Source organism: Mandrillus leucophaeus, unplaced genomic scaffold (genome assembly GCF_000951045.1).
Source record: "Mandrillus leucophaeus isolate KB7577 unplaced genomic scaffold, Mleu.le_1.0 Scaffold130, whole genome shotgun sequence".
In the NCBI taxonomy this organism is placed as follows: domain Eukaryota; kingdom Metazoa; phylum Chordata; class Mammalia; order Primates; family Cercopithecidae; genus Mandrillus; species Mandrillus leucophaeus.
Window position 1 is genome coordinate 4,360,966 of NW_012101255.1, and position 15,913 is coordinate 4,376,878.

General features: G+C 37.9%; 1 protein-coding gene across 1 annotated transcript in view; it reads left to right on the forward strand.

The window, feature by feature from the left end:
• Window positions 1–15,913, forward strand: part of LOC105534111 (ceruloplasmin-like) — a 48,576-nt gene that overhangs the window by 11,580 nt on the left and 21,083 nt on the right. Inside the window, exons 6-11 of the mRNA XM_011972786.1 lie at window positions 728–899; window positions 10,248–10,378; window positions 11,238–11,378; window positions 11,634–11,845; window positions 13,512–13,662; window positions 14,728–14,940. Of these exons, the coding sequence (XP_011828176.1) occupies window positions 728–899; window positions 10,248–10,378; window positions 11,238–11,378; window positions 11,634–11,845; window positions 13,512–13,662; window positions 14,728–14,940 (1,020 nt within the window). The remainder of the gene's footprint in view (window positions 1–727; window positions 900–10,247; window positions 10,379–11,237; window positions 11,379–11,633; window positions 11,846–13,511; window positions 13,663–14,727; window positions 14,941–15,913) is intronic.

Below are 15,913 nucleotides of genomic sequence, written 5' to 3' on the forward strand. Positions count from 1 at the left end.
TTCTGGGCTCAAGCAATCTTCCCACTTTAGCCTCTAGAGTAGTTGGCATTACAGGAACACACCATCACACCCAGCTGATTTTTTCTGTTTTTTGTAGAGATGGGGTTTTGTCATGTTGCCCCGGGCTGGTCTCAAACTCCTGGGCTCAAATGAGGCCGCTTGCCTTGGCCTCCAAAAGTGCTGAGATTACACATGTGACCCACTGCCTGCCAGGGCTTTTAATTTTAACAAATTTTGCCTAATTGTCTTCCATAAAGTCTATATTAATTTACATTCCTACCAACAGTGCTGCGAAACTAAAACGCAGGACTGATCTTCTCATGCCTTTAGTTTCTTTCTTCCAGCCAACTAGTTAATTGAATAAACCACCTAACTCATCAGTGACTAGTAGTAGTAATTTCATATTCGTGAAGGAAGATGTTCTTGGACTCTCAAATTCTTCTCAGTATGTAGGTACCATCTTCACATAAGAGTTGGTCCAAAGCTGGTTATTATTCTCTAATAATACATATCCCTTTAATAATATATCCCTTTAATATTCATTTTTGCATCCTGACTTTTGTACTTGTTTCATACATCTTAAATTTTTCCATAAATTTCATACATCATATTTCTCAAAGAAATAGGAAGTCTCAATATTGTTGGCTAAAACTGAAAATATGTATTGACCAAGAAAATTGTCTTAATGTTTTAATAACATTCTCTATCTGGGTTTACTGTTTTTCAGAGAGTATGCAGGCATTTTTCAAAGTAAGTAATTGCCAGAAACCTTCAACAGAAGCCTTCGTTACTGGGACACATGTTATACATTACTATATTGCTGCTAAGGAAATTCTTTGGAACTATGCTCCATCTGGTATAGATTTCTTCACTAAAAAAAATTTAACAGCAGCTGGAAGGTAATGATTCACTGGCTAAAATATTTATAGTTAAATAATTAAGATAACTGAAACATTTCATAATCTAGTTCCTTCTAAAAAGGATTTAGGCATCTAATTAAAATATACTGACAAAATAAATATAAGAAAATAATTGGAAAATTTTGAAGCTAAGGAGCATTGCTAGACAAAATTCTTCTCTAAATGGCCTGGCCGACAATGTAAAGGAAAATATACTATTCATCTTTTTCCTAGCACAAAACTTTAAAATGGATTTATTTTATACTTATGAAACATTTAACAACATAGCAGACAATGTCATCAATAACATTTTATTAAAATTTTAAAACATTCTTTATGTGTAACTTATACACTCCTGCTAAGATCTGAAGGCATAATTAAATCATTGAACGTGATATCCCTCAACTATATTCTATAAATATTATTTACTCAATAACACCTAAGACTATGCTAGCAATTGTTGTCTTAATAACCAAAAACTAACACTAAACTACATTATTCTGGCATTAGCATTTAAAAGTGGGCAAAAAGTTTTTCTGATAGTCCAACTGCCAAGTATATTTACCACATTGAGGACAACAGCAGATTTAATTCTTCTGGCTACTGAATGAAGATGCATGTTAGAACAGACAAAGTTCTAAAACCACCAGAAAATAACTTTCTTTATGATACTTATTTTTCTCTAATTCACTCATAGGAATTTGAGAAAGCAAAGAATATTATGTCAAGTAGACATTTTCCCTTCTTTTTTTATTGTTTTTTAATGATACATGATATTTGTACAGATGTAGGGGGTACATGTGGTGTTTTGATATGTGCATACAACATGTGATAACTAAATCAGAGCATTTAAGATATCCATTGTCTCAAACATTCATCATTTCTTTGTGGTGGAAACTTTTCAATTTTTTTTCTTGTGGCTATTTTGAAATATATGATATATTGTTGTTAACCATAGTCACCCCACTGAGCTATTGGACACTAGGGCATATTTCTTCTATCTAATTGTATGTTTGTACCCATTAACCAACCTCTCTTCATTATCCATTACTCCTCACCACCACCCCCAAACATTCTTCCAAGCCTCTGGTAACCATCACTCTATTTTCTACCTCCATAAGATCAACTTTTCTAGCTCCCATGTATGAGGACATATGATGTTTGTCTTTCTGTGCCTGGTTTATTTTGCTTAATATAATGTGCCCTGGTTACATCCATGTTGCTGCAAATGACATGGTCTCAGTCTTTTTATGGCTGAATAGCATTCCATTGTGTATATATGCTACATTTTCTTTACTATTCACCTGTTAATGCACACTTGACTTTTGGGAATAATGCTGCAATAAACATGGAGGTGTAGTTACCCTTTGATATACTGATTTATTTTGCTTTGGATAAATAGCCAGTAGTGGATTGCTAGATTATATGATAGTTCTAATTTTAGTTTTTTGATGAAACTCCGTACTGTATTCCATAGTGGCTGCACTAATTTACATTCTCACCAACAGTGTGTAAGAGTTCCTTCTCTACAACCTCAGCAGCATTTGCTACTTTTTGTATTTTTGATAATAGCCATCTTAACTGGGGTGAGATGATATCTCATTGTGATTTTGATTTGCCTTTCCCTGATGAAGAGTAATGCTGAATATTTTTTCATATATCTGTTGGCTGCTCGTGTATCTTCTGTTGAGAAATGTCTCTTCATTTGACCCTTTGCCCACTTTTTAGTGGGAAGATTATTATTGTTGTTATTATTATTATTATTATTATTATTATTACTGTTAAGCTCTTTGAATTCCTTGTATATTCCGGATATTCATCCTTCATCAGATGAATAGTTTGCAAATATTTTCTGTCATTCAACGGGTTTTCTTTTCACTCTGTTGATTGTTTCCTTTGCTGTGCAGAAGCATTTTAGTTTAACATAATTGAAATTGTCTATTTTTGTTTTTGTTTTCTGTGCTTTTGAGGTATTAGCCATAAAATATTTGCCTAAATCAATGTCCTGGAGTGTTTCTCCCATGGTTTTTCTGGTCAGTTTTTATATTTGGGTCTTACATGTAAGTATTTAATCCCTTTTGAGTTGATTTTTTGCATGTGATGAGATATGGCCTCTAATTTCATTCCTCTGCATATAGATATCCTGTTTTCCCAGCACCACTTATTGAAGAAGGTGTCCTTTCCCGAGTGTATACTCTATGTTCTTGGCACTTTTTTAAGAAGGTTAGTTGGCTGTAAATATGTGGACTTATTTCTTTCTGGGTCTCTATTCTTTTTCATAGGCCTATATGTCATTGGGTTCTCTATTCTTTTTCATTGGCCTATATGTCATTGGGTTTTCTATTCTTTTTCATTGGCCTATAGGATTTTTTTTTTCTATTTTTGTGAATAATGTTATTGGTATTTTATAGGGTTGCCTTAAATCTGTAGATTGTTTTTGGTGTAATGGTCGTTTTAACAATATTAATTTTTATCCATGAGCATGGGTGTCTTTCCACTTTTTGTGTCCTCTTTAATTTCTTTCATCAGTGTTTTGTGATTTTCCTTGTAAACATCTTTCATCTCTTTGGTTAAATTTATTCTTAGGTTTTTTGTGTGGTTTGGTTTTTGTTTTGTAACTATTGTGAATGGGATTGTTGTCTTGATTTCTTCTTCAGCTACTGTGTTATTGGTATATAGAAACACTACTGATCTTTGTATGTTGATTTAGTATGCTGCAACTTTACTGAATTCACTTATCAATTCTAAGAGTTATTTGGTAGTGTCTTTAGATTTTTCTATATATAAGATCATGTCATCTGCAAAAAGAACAGTTTGACTTCCCCTTTTCTAATTTGAATACCTTTTATTTCTTTCTCTTGCTTGACTGCTCTGGGTAGGACTTCCAATACTATGTCAAATAGGAATGGTAAAAGTGGGCATCCTTGTCTTGTTCCAGTTCTTGGAGGAAAGGCTTTCTGGTTTTCTCCATTCAATATGTTAGCAGTGGGATTGTCATATATAGCCTTTATTATGTTGAGAGTGTACCTCTTATGCCTGATTTGTTGAGAGTTTTTGTCACGAAAGGATGTTGAATTTTATCAAACACCTTTTCGGTACCTACTAATATGATTGTATGGTTTTTGTCCTTTATTCTGTTAATGTAATATATCACATTGATTGATTTGCATATGTTGAAACATCCTTGCATCCCTGGGGGGAAAAAAAAAACCCACTTGATCATGGTGTATTATCTTTTTGATATTTGTTGGATTTGGTTTCCAAGTATCTTGTTGAGGATTTTTTCATCCATATTCATCAGAGATAAGTAGTTTTCTTTTTTTGTTGTGTACTTGTCTAATTTTGGTATTAAGGTAATGGTGACCTTGCAGAATGAGTCAGGAAGAATTCCCTCCTCTTCAATTTTCTGAAATAGTTTGAGAAGAATTGGTATTAATTCTTCTTCGTAAGTTTGGTAGAATTTGTCAGTAAAGCCATCCAGTCCTGGGCTTTTCTTTCTTGGGGGATATTTTATTACTGATTCAATCTCATCACTAAATATTGGAGTGTTCAGGTTTTCTGTTTCTTCCTGGTTCAATCTTAGTAGGTTGTCTGTGTCCAGGAACTTATCCATTTCCTCTAGGTTTTTCTGTTTGTTATTGTACAGTTGTTCATAATAATCTCTAATGATCCTCTGTATTTCTATGTTATCAGTTGTAATGTCTACTTTTGTATTTCTAATTCTGTTTATTTGTGTCTTCTCTCTTTTCTCTTGGTTAGTCTAGCTAGTGGTTTATCTATTTTGCTTACCTTTTTCTTAAACTGACTTTTCATTTAGTTGATCCTTCGTATTTTTTTTTAGTCTCTTTTTAACTGAGTTCTGATCTGACCTTTATCATTTCTTTCCTTCTGCTAATTTGGGGTTTGGTTTATCTTGCTTTTCTAGTTCATTGAGGTGCATCATTAGGATGTTTACTTGAAATCTTTCTACCTTTTTTTTTTGAAACAGAGTCTCATACTGTCATTCAGGCTAGAGATTAGTGGCATGATCTCAGCTCACTATAACCTTCACCTCCCTGGTTCAAGTGATTCTCCTGCCTCAGCCTCCCAAGTATCTGGGATTACAGGCACCCACCACCACACCCAGCTAATTATTGTATTTTTAGTAGGGACAGGGTTTCACCATGTTGGTCATGCTGGTCTTGAACTCCTGACCTCAAGTGATCCTCCCACCCTGGTCTCACAAAGTCCTGGGATTACAGGCGTGAGCCACCACACCCAGCCTTTTTCAACTTTTTTAATGTAGGCATTTATTGCTATAAAATACTCTCTTAGCACTGCTTTTGCTGAATCTTAGAGGATTTGTTATGTTGCATTTCCATTTTGATTTGTTTCAATAAATTTTTAAATTTCTTTCTTAATTTCTTCATTGACCCAGTGATCACTCAGGATCATGTTGTTTAATTTCAATGTATTTGTACAGTTTCTAAAGTTCCTCTTGATTTCTAGCTTTATTCTATTATACAATGATATGATTTCAATGTTTAGAAATTTGTTGAAATAGTTTGTGGCCCATCATATGGTCTACCCTGCAGAATTTTCCATGTGCTGATGAAAAGAATGTGTGTTCTGCAGCTAGTGGTTAAAATGTTTTGTAAGTATCTGTTAGGTCCATTTGGTCCAAAGCATAGTTTAAATCTAATGTTTCTTTGTTGATTTTCTGTCTAGATGATTGGCCTAATGCTGAGAATGGGGAGTTGAAGTCCCCAACTATTATTGTGTTAGAGTTTATCTCTCCCTTTAGCTCTAATAATATTTACATTATGTATCTGGGTGCTCTGGTGTTGGGCATATATATTTAGACTTGTTACATTCCCTCACTGAATTGATCCTGTTATCATTGTAAAATGACTTTGTCTCTTTTTACATTTTTGACTTAAAATCTGTTTTATCTGATATAAGGATAGCTACTCCTACTCACTTTTGGTTTTTGTTTCTGTGGAATATCTTTTTTCATCCCTTCGTGTTTAGTCTTTATGTGTCTTTACAAGTGAAGTGAGTTTCTTGTAGGTAGCATATATTTGGGTCATTTAAAAATTCATTCAGCCAGTCTACATCTTTTAATTGGGGAATCTAATTCATTTATATTCAAAGTTATTATTGATAGGCAAGAACTTATTCCTGTCATTTTGGTAATTGTTTTCTGGTTATTTCATGTATCCTTTTCCCTTCTGTTTCTCTCTTAATGTTTATAATTTCAGTTTGGTGGTTTTCTGTAGTCCTTGAGTCCTTTGTCTTTCTCATTTGTGTGTTTGCTGTGCCAATGAGTTTTATGTTTTCAGGATGGTAGATATTATCCTATTGCTTCCAGATATAGTACTCCCTTAAGCATTTCTTATAGGGCCTGTCTAATGGTGATGGATTTCCTCAGTTTTTGCTTGTCTGGGAAAGATTTTATTTCTCCTTCATTTTTGAAAAACAGCTTTGCTGAGTATAGTACTCTTGGTTGACTCTTTTTTCTTCTTCTTCTTCTTTCAGTGTTTTGAGTATATCATCTCATGCTGTTTTGGCCTGTAAGAGTTCTGCTGAGAAATCTGCTGTTAGTCTGATGGGGATTTCTTTATACGAGACTTGATGCTTTTCTCTTGCTGTTTTTAGAATTCTCTTTTTTCTTTCTTTGTTTTTGACTCTTGACTCTAATGTGTCTTAGAGAAGGCCTTTTCAAGTTGATCTATTTGGGGATCCTTGAATTTCCTGTACCTGAATGTCTATATCTGTTGTAAGACTTTGGAACTTTTCAGCTTGTTATTATTATTTTGCATTAACAGTGTGTATGTGTTGTGTGCGTGTGTGTGTGTGTGTGTGTGTGTGTGTTTCAACAAGGAATGAAAACAACCTTTTTTTCTTTCTTTTTTTAGACGGAGTCCTGCTCTGTCACCCAAGTTGGAGGGCAGTTGCATGATCACAGCTCACTGCTGCCTCAAACTCTTTGGCTCAAGTGATCCTTCCACCTCAATCTCTCAGTCTCCCAAGTAGCTAGGTCTCTAGGCACATGCCACCACACCCAGTTAATTTTTCAAATGCTCTGTAGAGATAGAGTCTTACTACCTTGCCTTGTCTAGTCTCAAACTCCTGGCCTCAAGCGATTTTCCCACCCTCCCAAAGTGTGGGATTATAGACATGAGCTACTATGCCCAGTCCTCAGCTATTATTTTGTTGAATAGGTTTTCTATGTCTTTGTCAATTTCTTCTCCTTCTGGATTACCCAACATTTGAATATTTGGTAGCTTTATGTCACTCATATGTCACATATGCTTTTTTCATTCTTTTTAATTCTTCATTTCTTTCTCTCTCTCTCTCTTTTTTTTTTTGGTCTGACTGGGTTGTTTCAAAATACCAGGCCTTAAGTTCAAAAATTATTTTTTCAAGTCTATTGTTGAAGCTCTAGATCATATTTTTAATTTTTTAAAAATTCTTCAGTTCTAGGATTTCTTTTTGGATTTTAAAAGTTGTATCACTGTTGAATTTCTTATTCAGATCATGAATTTTTTTCTGATTTCTTTGTATTGCTTATCTGTGTTCTGTTGTATCTCGCTGAGCTTCAATATTGTTATTTTGATTTTTTTTGGCATTCCATAGATTTCTTTTTCATTGGAATCTGTTGCTGGAGAATCATTGTGTTCTTTTGGAAGTGTCATGTTTCCTCGCTTTTTCTTGCTTCTTGTGTTTTACATTGATATCTGCACTTCTTCCCATTTTGGGGGGATGGGGGTTGGCTTTTGTAGGAAAAGACTTTTTCTTTAGATGTCTTTATAGTGTGGATTGGGTAGGATATTTGAACTTTGATTCTTGCTGCGTGCAGTCATGTGGTTTCTGTACGATTTCTTCAGCTGTAATCAGCATCAGTGGTGCTTGTGAGTTCCTTGGTGGCTTATGCTGCGGTTGTTAGTGGAGGCTGTGGTTTTGCTGGGGATGGGGATGCCAGATGGGACAGTTCTTGGGCCCCAGTGGTGGTGGCAGCAGGCTGAGTCTTCCCGTCCCTGGGACCCAGCAGTATACATGGGCACTGGTGTTAGAGGATCCAGACAGGCTAATTATTGGGCCTCCAAGTGGCTTTCTTAGGTGTCAGCAGTGGCAATGGTGATTTGGGCATATCTTTGGGTCCCTGGGTGGCATGTATGGTGTTGGTGATGGCAGGAGTGGTAGCAGGCCAACCCTCAGGCCCCCAGGGGACATGCATAAGTGCCAGTGGTGGAAGCAACAGTCTGAGCAGGTCATTCCCTAGAGCCCCAGGTGGTACATGCAGGTGGGTGCTAGCAGTGGTGATGGCAGCAGGTTGGGCAGACCTGTCCTCATACCCTGGAAGTAGTGTACACATTCAGCGGTGGTTGGTGGAGAAGGTTGATCCTCAGGCCTCGATAACACTTGTGGGCTCTGGCAGGCCAGGCAGGTCCCCAGGAGAAGTGCATAGATGCTGGTGATGACAGGCAGGGTGGATCGATCCCCAGGTCCCTGGACAGCACATGTGGGCAATGGCAGAGGTGGCATCAGGCATAGTGGGCCTGTTCTCAGGCCCTCGATGATGTGCATGAGTGTAGACTGTGGTGGATAGGATGGGTCAATCCCTAGGTTCCCAGTTAATGTGTGTGGGCACCAGCAGAGTGGGCAGACTCACCCTCAGGTCCCTAGATGGCATGCCTGGGTGCCAACAGCAGGTGGGGCAAGACAGTCTTCAGGTCCCCTGATAGTGCACATGAGGAACAGCTGTGGCAGGCAGGGGAAGTCGATCCCAGTACCCAAGATGGCACAGTTGGGTGGAAGCAGCAGTGGGCAGGTATGCCTGTCCTCAGACTCCAGGACAGCATCTAGATGGGCTGGTTTCATGTCCACCAAAGGTGCATTCAGGTGTGTGGTAGCTCTGCTGCTGAAAGGGCAATGTTTGTTATCAGTGGCAGTCACTCCAGGCAGGTGGCTCTCAGGCTCTGGAGAGGGTATGCACAGCTCACCTTGTTCTGGGGTAGCCTCCCTGGTGCACTGCACAGCCCATCCCCCACAGTGTAGAACGTATGGGCCAGAGTGCTGGGGACCCGGCCACTCTACTGGATCCAGCTAGTGTTACTGTGCTTTAGCCATCTGAGTGGACAAAGGGGAATTTCAGTGGGGTTCTAGGGATGTGGAGATATAGGGGCTGTTGGGCCCTGGGGCAGGATACAGTCTGGTGGGGGCTGGGAGCTCAAAATGGTGCCATGCTATAGCTACTTGGGTCTCGGGGGTTGCATGGGACCCAGCATGAACTCCCTCTCTGGAATGATGCCATTGTATCAACTCCAAGCCACTGTCTCTACTAGTCTCACAGCCTGCAAGGGCTGAGGGGCTCTCCTGTGGCTAGGATTGCAAGAATCCATGGTGGAAGTATGGACTGCTGAAGATCTCTCACTTATCTTTTTCCCACACTGGGGAGCCTCTCCTGGCTCCCAGCCAATCTGAGCAGTGACAGCTGCCTTGCTTCCCTTTCCTTCTGTCTCTCAGATGTTCTTTGACACTTTCCTGCCGAATTCCAGTGTTCTCTCTTCGATGCTCTATCCAACTTGTGATTATCTACTCAGTGTTTTGGTCCTTCTTTGTGAATGTGAGTGCTGGGTGCCTTTAGTCCTTTTCTTACATTTTAAGCTTATCAATAAATTACTCAATCTGTGTAATGGAAATTTTGTTATTAAATGTCAGAAAGATAACTGGGCTTAGAGCAAAAAACTAGATTTAGATTTAGGGCTTACTCTCATTTTATATTGACTAAAATAAGTATGAATTAATAGATTCATTTTGCTTGATCCTCCGGGCTGTAAAATTCTATGATGTTTTGGCACAGCAAGTTACCACTTCATTGTTAGGAAATACTTCTTCTCAGAGGCTCCTTTTTATTATAATAATTTAAAAAATAATAACATCTATCTTTTTAATATTATAGCATCTCTGCAAATAGTTGTTTTAATAGCAATATTTGTTATTACCTGCCTGAAAAAAAGTCAGATATCATACCTTTTTAATTTTTATTCCAAAAGAAAGTTTTCAGACAAATGAGTAGGTAAATACATATAGATAATTATATATATGTGCATAGACAAAAGACTGAAAGGATATTTACATAAAATATTGGCTGTGGTAACATATAGATGGTGGGATTACGGAGATTTCTGTTTTCTTTGTTGTATTTTTCTTTCTTTTTCAAATTTTGGATAATGAGCATGCATTACTTTTATAATCAGAAATAAATTACAAATATTTTAAACAGATGTGTTTGGATTCTTTCTATCTTTTCACATGATAACTGTAAATATAAAAGTTCTTTGTGTATCTACCTTCTCTGCACAGTAAATCCCAGTTATTTTTTGAACGAAGTCCAACCAGAATTGGAGGAACTTACAAAAAACTGGTTTACCGTGAATATACAGATGCTTCCTTCCAAACACAGAAGGCAAGAGAAGAACACCTTGGAATCCTTGGTAAAATTCTGTTCATAGCTTGTGGGGTTATAAACATTATTTACAAATATTCTGCAATCAAAATAGTATTCATCAACCCAGTTAGAGATTTTAGCGATAATATTATAGCCTTATGAAAATAATACATCAATTCACCCAATGACTTTATTTTATTTTATTTTATTTTATTTGAGACGGTCTTGCTCTGTTGCCCAGGGTGGAGTGCAGTGGTGTGACCTCTGTTTACTGCAACCTTTGCCTCTCAGGCTCAAATGATCCTCTCATCTCAGCCTCTGGAATAGCTGGGACTACAGGAACGCACCATCATACTCAGCTAATTTTTGTGATGTTTTTGTTTTGTTTTTTTTGAGACAGGGTCTCACTCTTTTGCCCAGGCTGGAGTGCAATGGCACAATCCCAGCTCACTGCAATCTCTCCTCTCAGATTCAAGCAATTCTTGTGCTTCAGCCTTCCAAGTAGCTGGGACCACAGACACACATCACCACACCCAGCTAATTTTTGTATTTTTTGTAGAGACCGGGTTTCAACATGTTGCCCAGGCTGGTCTCGAACTCCTGGGCTCAAGCCGTCTGCCCATCTCGGCCTTCCAAATTGCTGGGATTACAAGCGTGAGCCACTGAGCCCAGCCCACCGTGATTTTAACTACATTCTTTGTTCCTATAAATCCAAAGAGACTAATCTTCATCTAATATTTAATATCTTTGATCCAAAGTGACTTTATAAGACCTTGAATCATCTAGTCTTCTTGCAGTTGCACCCATTTCTGGGTTCATGGCATCATCCCTTTAATTTCTTCCTAAAAGAACTTTACTCAAGTAACACAGCTTGACAGTGAATTACTAACTCTGTTGGTTTCTAGGCCCTGTTATTAAGGCAGAGGTGGGACAGACCATCAAAATCACTTTCTATAACAACGCTTCCCTACCACTCAGCATTCAGCCTCATGGACTCCTTTACAACAAGAGCAAAGAGGGCTCATTCTACAAAACACCTGGAGAAAGTAAGTAGAGCTCAAGGGAGGTCCAAGTGAGCCATACCGCCATATAATGCCAGCAAGAAATATAACTCTTATTGTGCAGCCTACCTGTCACAGTGTAACATCTCTGCATACTTATTGTGGCAGAGTTATTACTTTAGTTCCTATTCAACTGTCACCCAAAGAGAAAGATCTGTTCTTGCTCTCAGAGATCTCACAGCCTAGACTAGTGTACTTATGGTTTTAGGTTATATTCTATAAATGTTTATTTCTTGTTAGGTACCCCTCCACCCTCTTCACATGTAAATCCTGGCACAACATTTGTCTATACATGGGAAGTTCCAAAAGATGTGGGTCCCACCTCCACAGATCCCACCTGCTTGACCTGGTTCTATTACTCTTCAGTAAATGAGAAAAGAAACATCAACAGTGGCCTTCTGGGGCCTCTCCTTGTATGTAGAAATGGAAGTCTTGGAGAGGATGGCAAACAGGTGAGTCCTGAGGCATATGGCCAGGTAACCCTTGGTGAGAGGTGCCTGAGACAGAACTGCAGAGGAATGACAATGTCTCAGGGCCAGAGGAATCAGCAGCTTCAACTTCTGTGTACTGATGTCTCCCAATTCTATTCTTTCCTCAATTAAACACCTGGTTCTGCCCAATAAACATGTACCCTGGCATGTCCCACAGACATCTCATCCTTTTGGGCAGACCTTTACCGCCCCTCCCTTTCCTAAATCAGCCTCTTTTCTTCCTCTGCTCTATGCCTTAGTTAATAATATCACCAAACCTTGGACTTTCGTCAACAACTCCTTCTGTCTCACATACACATTTATCACACTAAGTCTCCAATACCTCTGCATTATTTTAGGCACTATCATCTCTTTCTGAATTCCTTTCATTCTTAACTTCCGTCTCCACTCTTATCTTGCTTTAGTACAGCTAGTCCACATCCCTCCCTAAGGAATCTGGTTATAGCACTCTTGAAACAAAATCTCCCCACAATTTGTTGACGCAGAAACCAACACATCAGATCCTGACAATTCCCTCAGATTTATGTCCCGTCCCACCCCTACACTGCAGAATTAGCTTCTTCTAAATGGCAAAGTAGAATTCTGCATTATGGTGGAATTAGCTCCTTAGGCCCTGAGTAAGGAAGGTTATTTGACCTCTCTGATTTTCCCCTCTTCTCTCCATCTGGAATGGCCTTTCCTCACTGTTTTATCTGCCAAAAGTGGGAGACATTTTTGAAACTCAGACTGAGAGTACCTTCCTTTGGACAATGTTTCCTGACTAATGTCAGTTGAAGCTCCTGCAGGTTACCATAGTCCCTTAGGTATGTTTCTATTAGCATATTTATCCATGCAATTGTTTTCATTGGCCTGTTTCTTCCACTAGGCTGTTTCTAGTGGAAGTATACACAAGGTTTTCTAGAAAGTTTCTAGAAAGTATAAACAAGATTTTATTAATTTTTTAATAATAACCACAGCTCCTCTTGGGCATATAATAGGTGCTCAATAAATGTTAGTTAAATGAATTTCCCTTTTTTCTCACTCAGAAGTGAACTAATATCTAGTTCTTTTCTACATTTATATAAAAAGTATAGGTAACAAAGCTTTATAAATCCATACATATATAACAATGTATATCTTATTCAAAATTATAAATATATATTTATATTTATCTATATAATGAGTCATATTTATAGTGTCATCATTCTTATAACACATATAATTTTTACATTTAATCTAGTAATATGTTTATATTAAATTTGTTCAAAAGCCCTAAAAACTCAGACTTTCTAGAATTGAAAACTATTTATTTAACTTACTTTCCATAGAGTACATTATGTTAAAAGCCACTATAAACATCTTATGGTTTAGTTTATGAAGTTTAGATATAGGAATCTCTGGAGTAAACACTTTATATTAAAAAAGTCACAGAGATTTCTCCCGACTCCTTAGTTCTGTGATAATTCATTCACTGGAAGTTGTGCCTTTCTATGGACTATCCAAAATCAGGAAGTCCACTGATCAAATTTTTCATAAGTACACAATCTCCTTGTGTGGGAAACACTGTATGCAGATCAACCATTTGGCTAGATTTGAATATGGACCGTCTATACTTCATATCTATTCCTTTTTCTATTCTCTTCCACAGAAAGGAGTAGACAAAGAGTTTTACCTACTTGCCACAATATTTGATGAAAATGAAAGTGATCTCTTGGAGGAAAATATCAGAACGTTTATCACAGAGCCTGAAAACATAGATAAAGAGGATCCAGACTTCCAAGCCTCAAATAAGATGTACTGTAAGAAACAATTTAACTTACAAGATAAATGCATTAAACACTGAATTTTATTTTGCCTAAAGAACTATGGATTAAAATGGACTTAGGTTTTCCCCACAACGGTTGGCTAATACACTTACGTTTCCTTTAAATATCATTTCCCAGTCAGGTGCGGTGGCTCACACCTGTAATCCCAGCACTTTGAGAGGCCGAGGTTGGTGGATCACCTGAGGTCAGGAGTTTGAGACAAGCCTGGCCAACATGGTGAAACCCCGTCTCTACTAAAAATACAAAAATTAGCCAGGAGTGGTGGAGCATGCCTGTAATCCCAGCTACTTGGGAGGCTGAGGCAGGAGAATCACTTTAACCCAGGAAGCAGAGGTTGCAGTGAGCTGAGATCGTGCCTTTGCCCTCCAGCCTGGGTAACAAGAGCAAAACTCCATCTCAAAAAAAAAAATAAATATATACATAACAAATAAATATCATTTCCTAAGAAGAATATTATCTACTAGGGTGATTATTTTGAATTTAACTTACCAAATATTTACCAACACCTTCTTGGTGCAATATATTTTATCTATAGCTAAATGTGAAAAGTCACGTACTTCTCTATTGCCAAATTCGAAGAGTGGGTGGAGTAGGGTGTTTGTTGAGCTGGTTGGGTGGGTTGATAGGTGGCTGGTTGGTTGGTTGTTGGTTTTTGAAGACTGTACAGTGCAGTGGGAAAAGGGTTGATCCAGAATCTGGAGACTTGGACTTTGGTCTTAACATTTCAGTTTATTAGCCATATGACATTGGACAAGTAACCACTTCTCTGGCCTTGGTTTCCTCAACTCTAAAAGGAAGGGCTTGACTGGAATAACCCAGTGAGAGTATCATGGAATTCTGTCATTCTCTAATTCTATAATGTCATTTTTAGCCCCCATGAAGTGATTAAATAACAATAGAGGAGAGGAAAGTTGAAAAAATTGCTTTGCTTTTTTTTACATGAATGAGCTGCTTCATGATTAATACTTTGTTGGGTTTCAAAAGATATCAAGTACCAGTACATTAAATACTCTTTCCTTTGTTACAAATGCCTTACAGCCATAAATGGATACATGTATGGAAATCTGCCTGGATTGGATATGTGCTTAGGAGACAACGTTTTGTGGCACGTTTTTAGTGTAGGATCAGTGGAAGATTTACACGGGATATATTTTTCAGGAAATACCTTCACTTCTTTAGGAGCAAGAAAGGACACAATACCTGTGTTTCCTCATACTTCTCAGACACTTTTGATGACACCTGATTCTATAGGTGAGCAGTGGGTCTTTTCATTCAGCCTGAAACATTAAAGTATGCAGAAGCACTATCTTTATATGCACTGAATGTTCTGTACAGAAAAAAAAATTGAACTGATACAAACAATGCTTGAGAAACCTTTGCCCTGCTCCATTTCATTTATAAGAGCCTTAGTGTCTCATTTTCCTGTACACATAAATCCCCTCAGTTTTTTCAGGTCCTCTTCCTAGTTCTTTAGGCTTTAAACCATCCCAATGCTCTTCAAACATGATGCAGATGTTTTAAATCCTTTAAACTCATCTTCATTCTGTTGTCTTCTGCATTTCTTACTCTTCGGTCCATTTGTTTCCCAGACCTTCCTCCTGCTTCGACCTTACCCTGCTGCCTTGTGCCTTCCTCTTTCTATCCTCCTTACTTGCTTTGCTCTCTAGATCAATGTTTTAGCTTCAGTGAGGTTGATCCTTGCTGGCAACATTTTTTTTTTAAGAAGGCGCCCCGTATCAAAGAACTGTGTGGGCGTCAAAGGAAACCAGCCTTCTTTCTGAACCTCATTTCCTCATTTGTAAAATAGGAATTGTAAAAACTTGTAATTTGCAAAAAGGAACAGACAATGATCAATGAGATAGGTAAAGTATAGTAAAGTGCCTGCCGTATGTTAGACTTTCAATAAATGCGAGTTCCTTCTTTAATCCAGTACATCAACCCTTGTCCTTTACACCTGTCCCCCCAAAATCCATCTATCTTGGTCAAAAATGACTGATACCAACCAAAACCAGGCTATATGATAAACTACTGTGTAAATACCGTGAATTGGTATCTTGACTCTTTGTGATGCCAGATATTCATTTGACTACATTTTCTTCATTTCAACATTTAAAATTTTACTTTTCAAACAAACAAAATTTGTGATTCAGAGTAATTGGAGGGGAAAAGAAAGAGATCTTTGGCCGGGTGCGGTGGCTCACGCCTGTAATCCCAGCACTTTGGG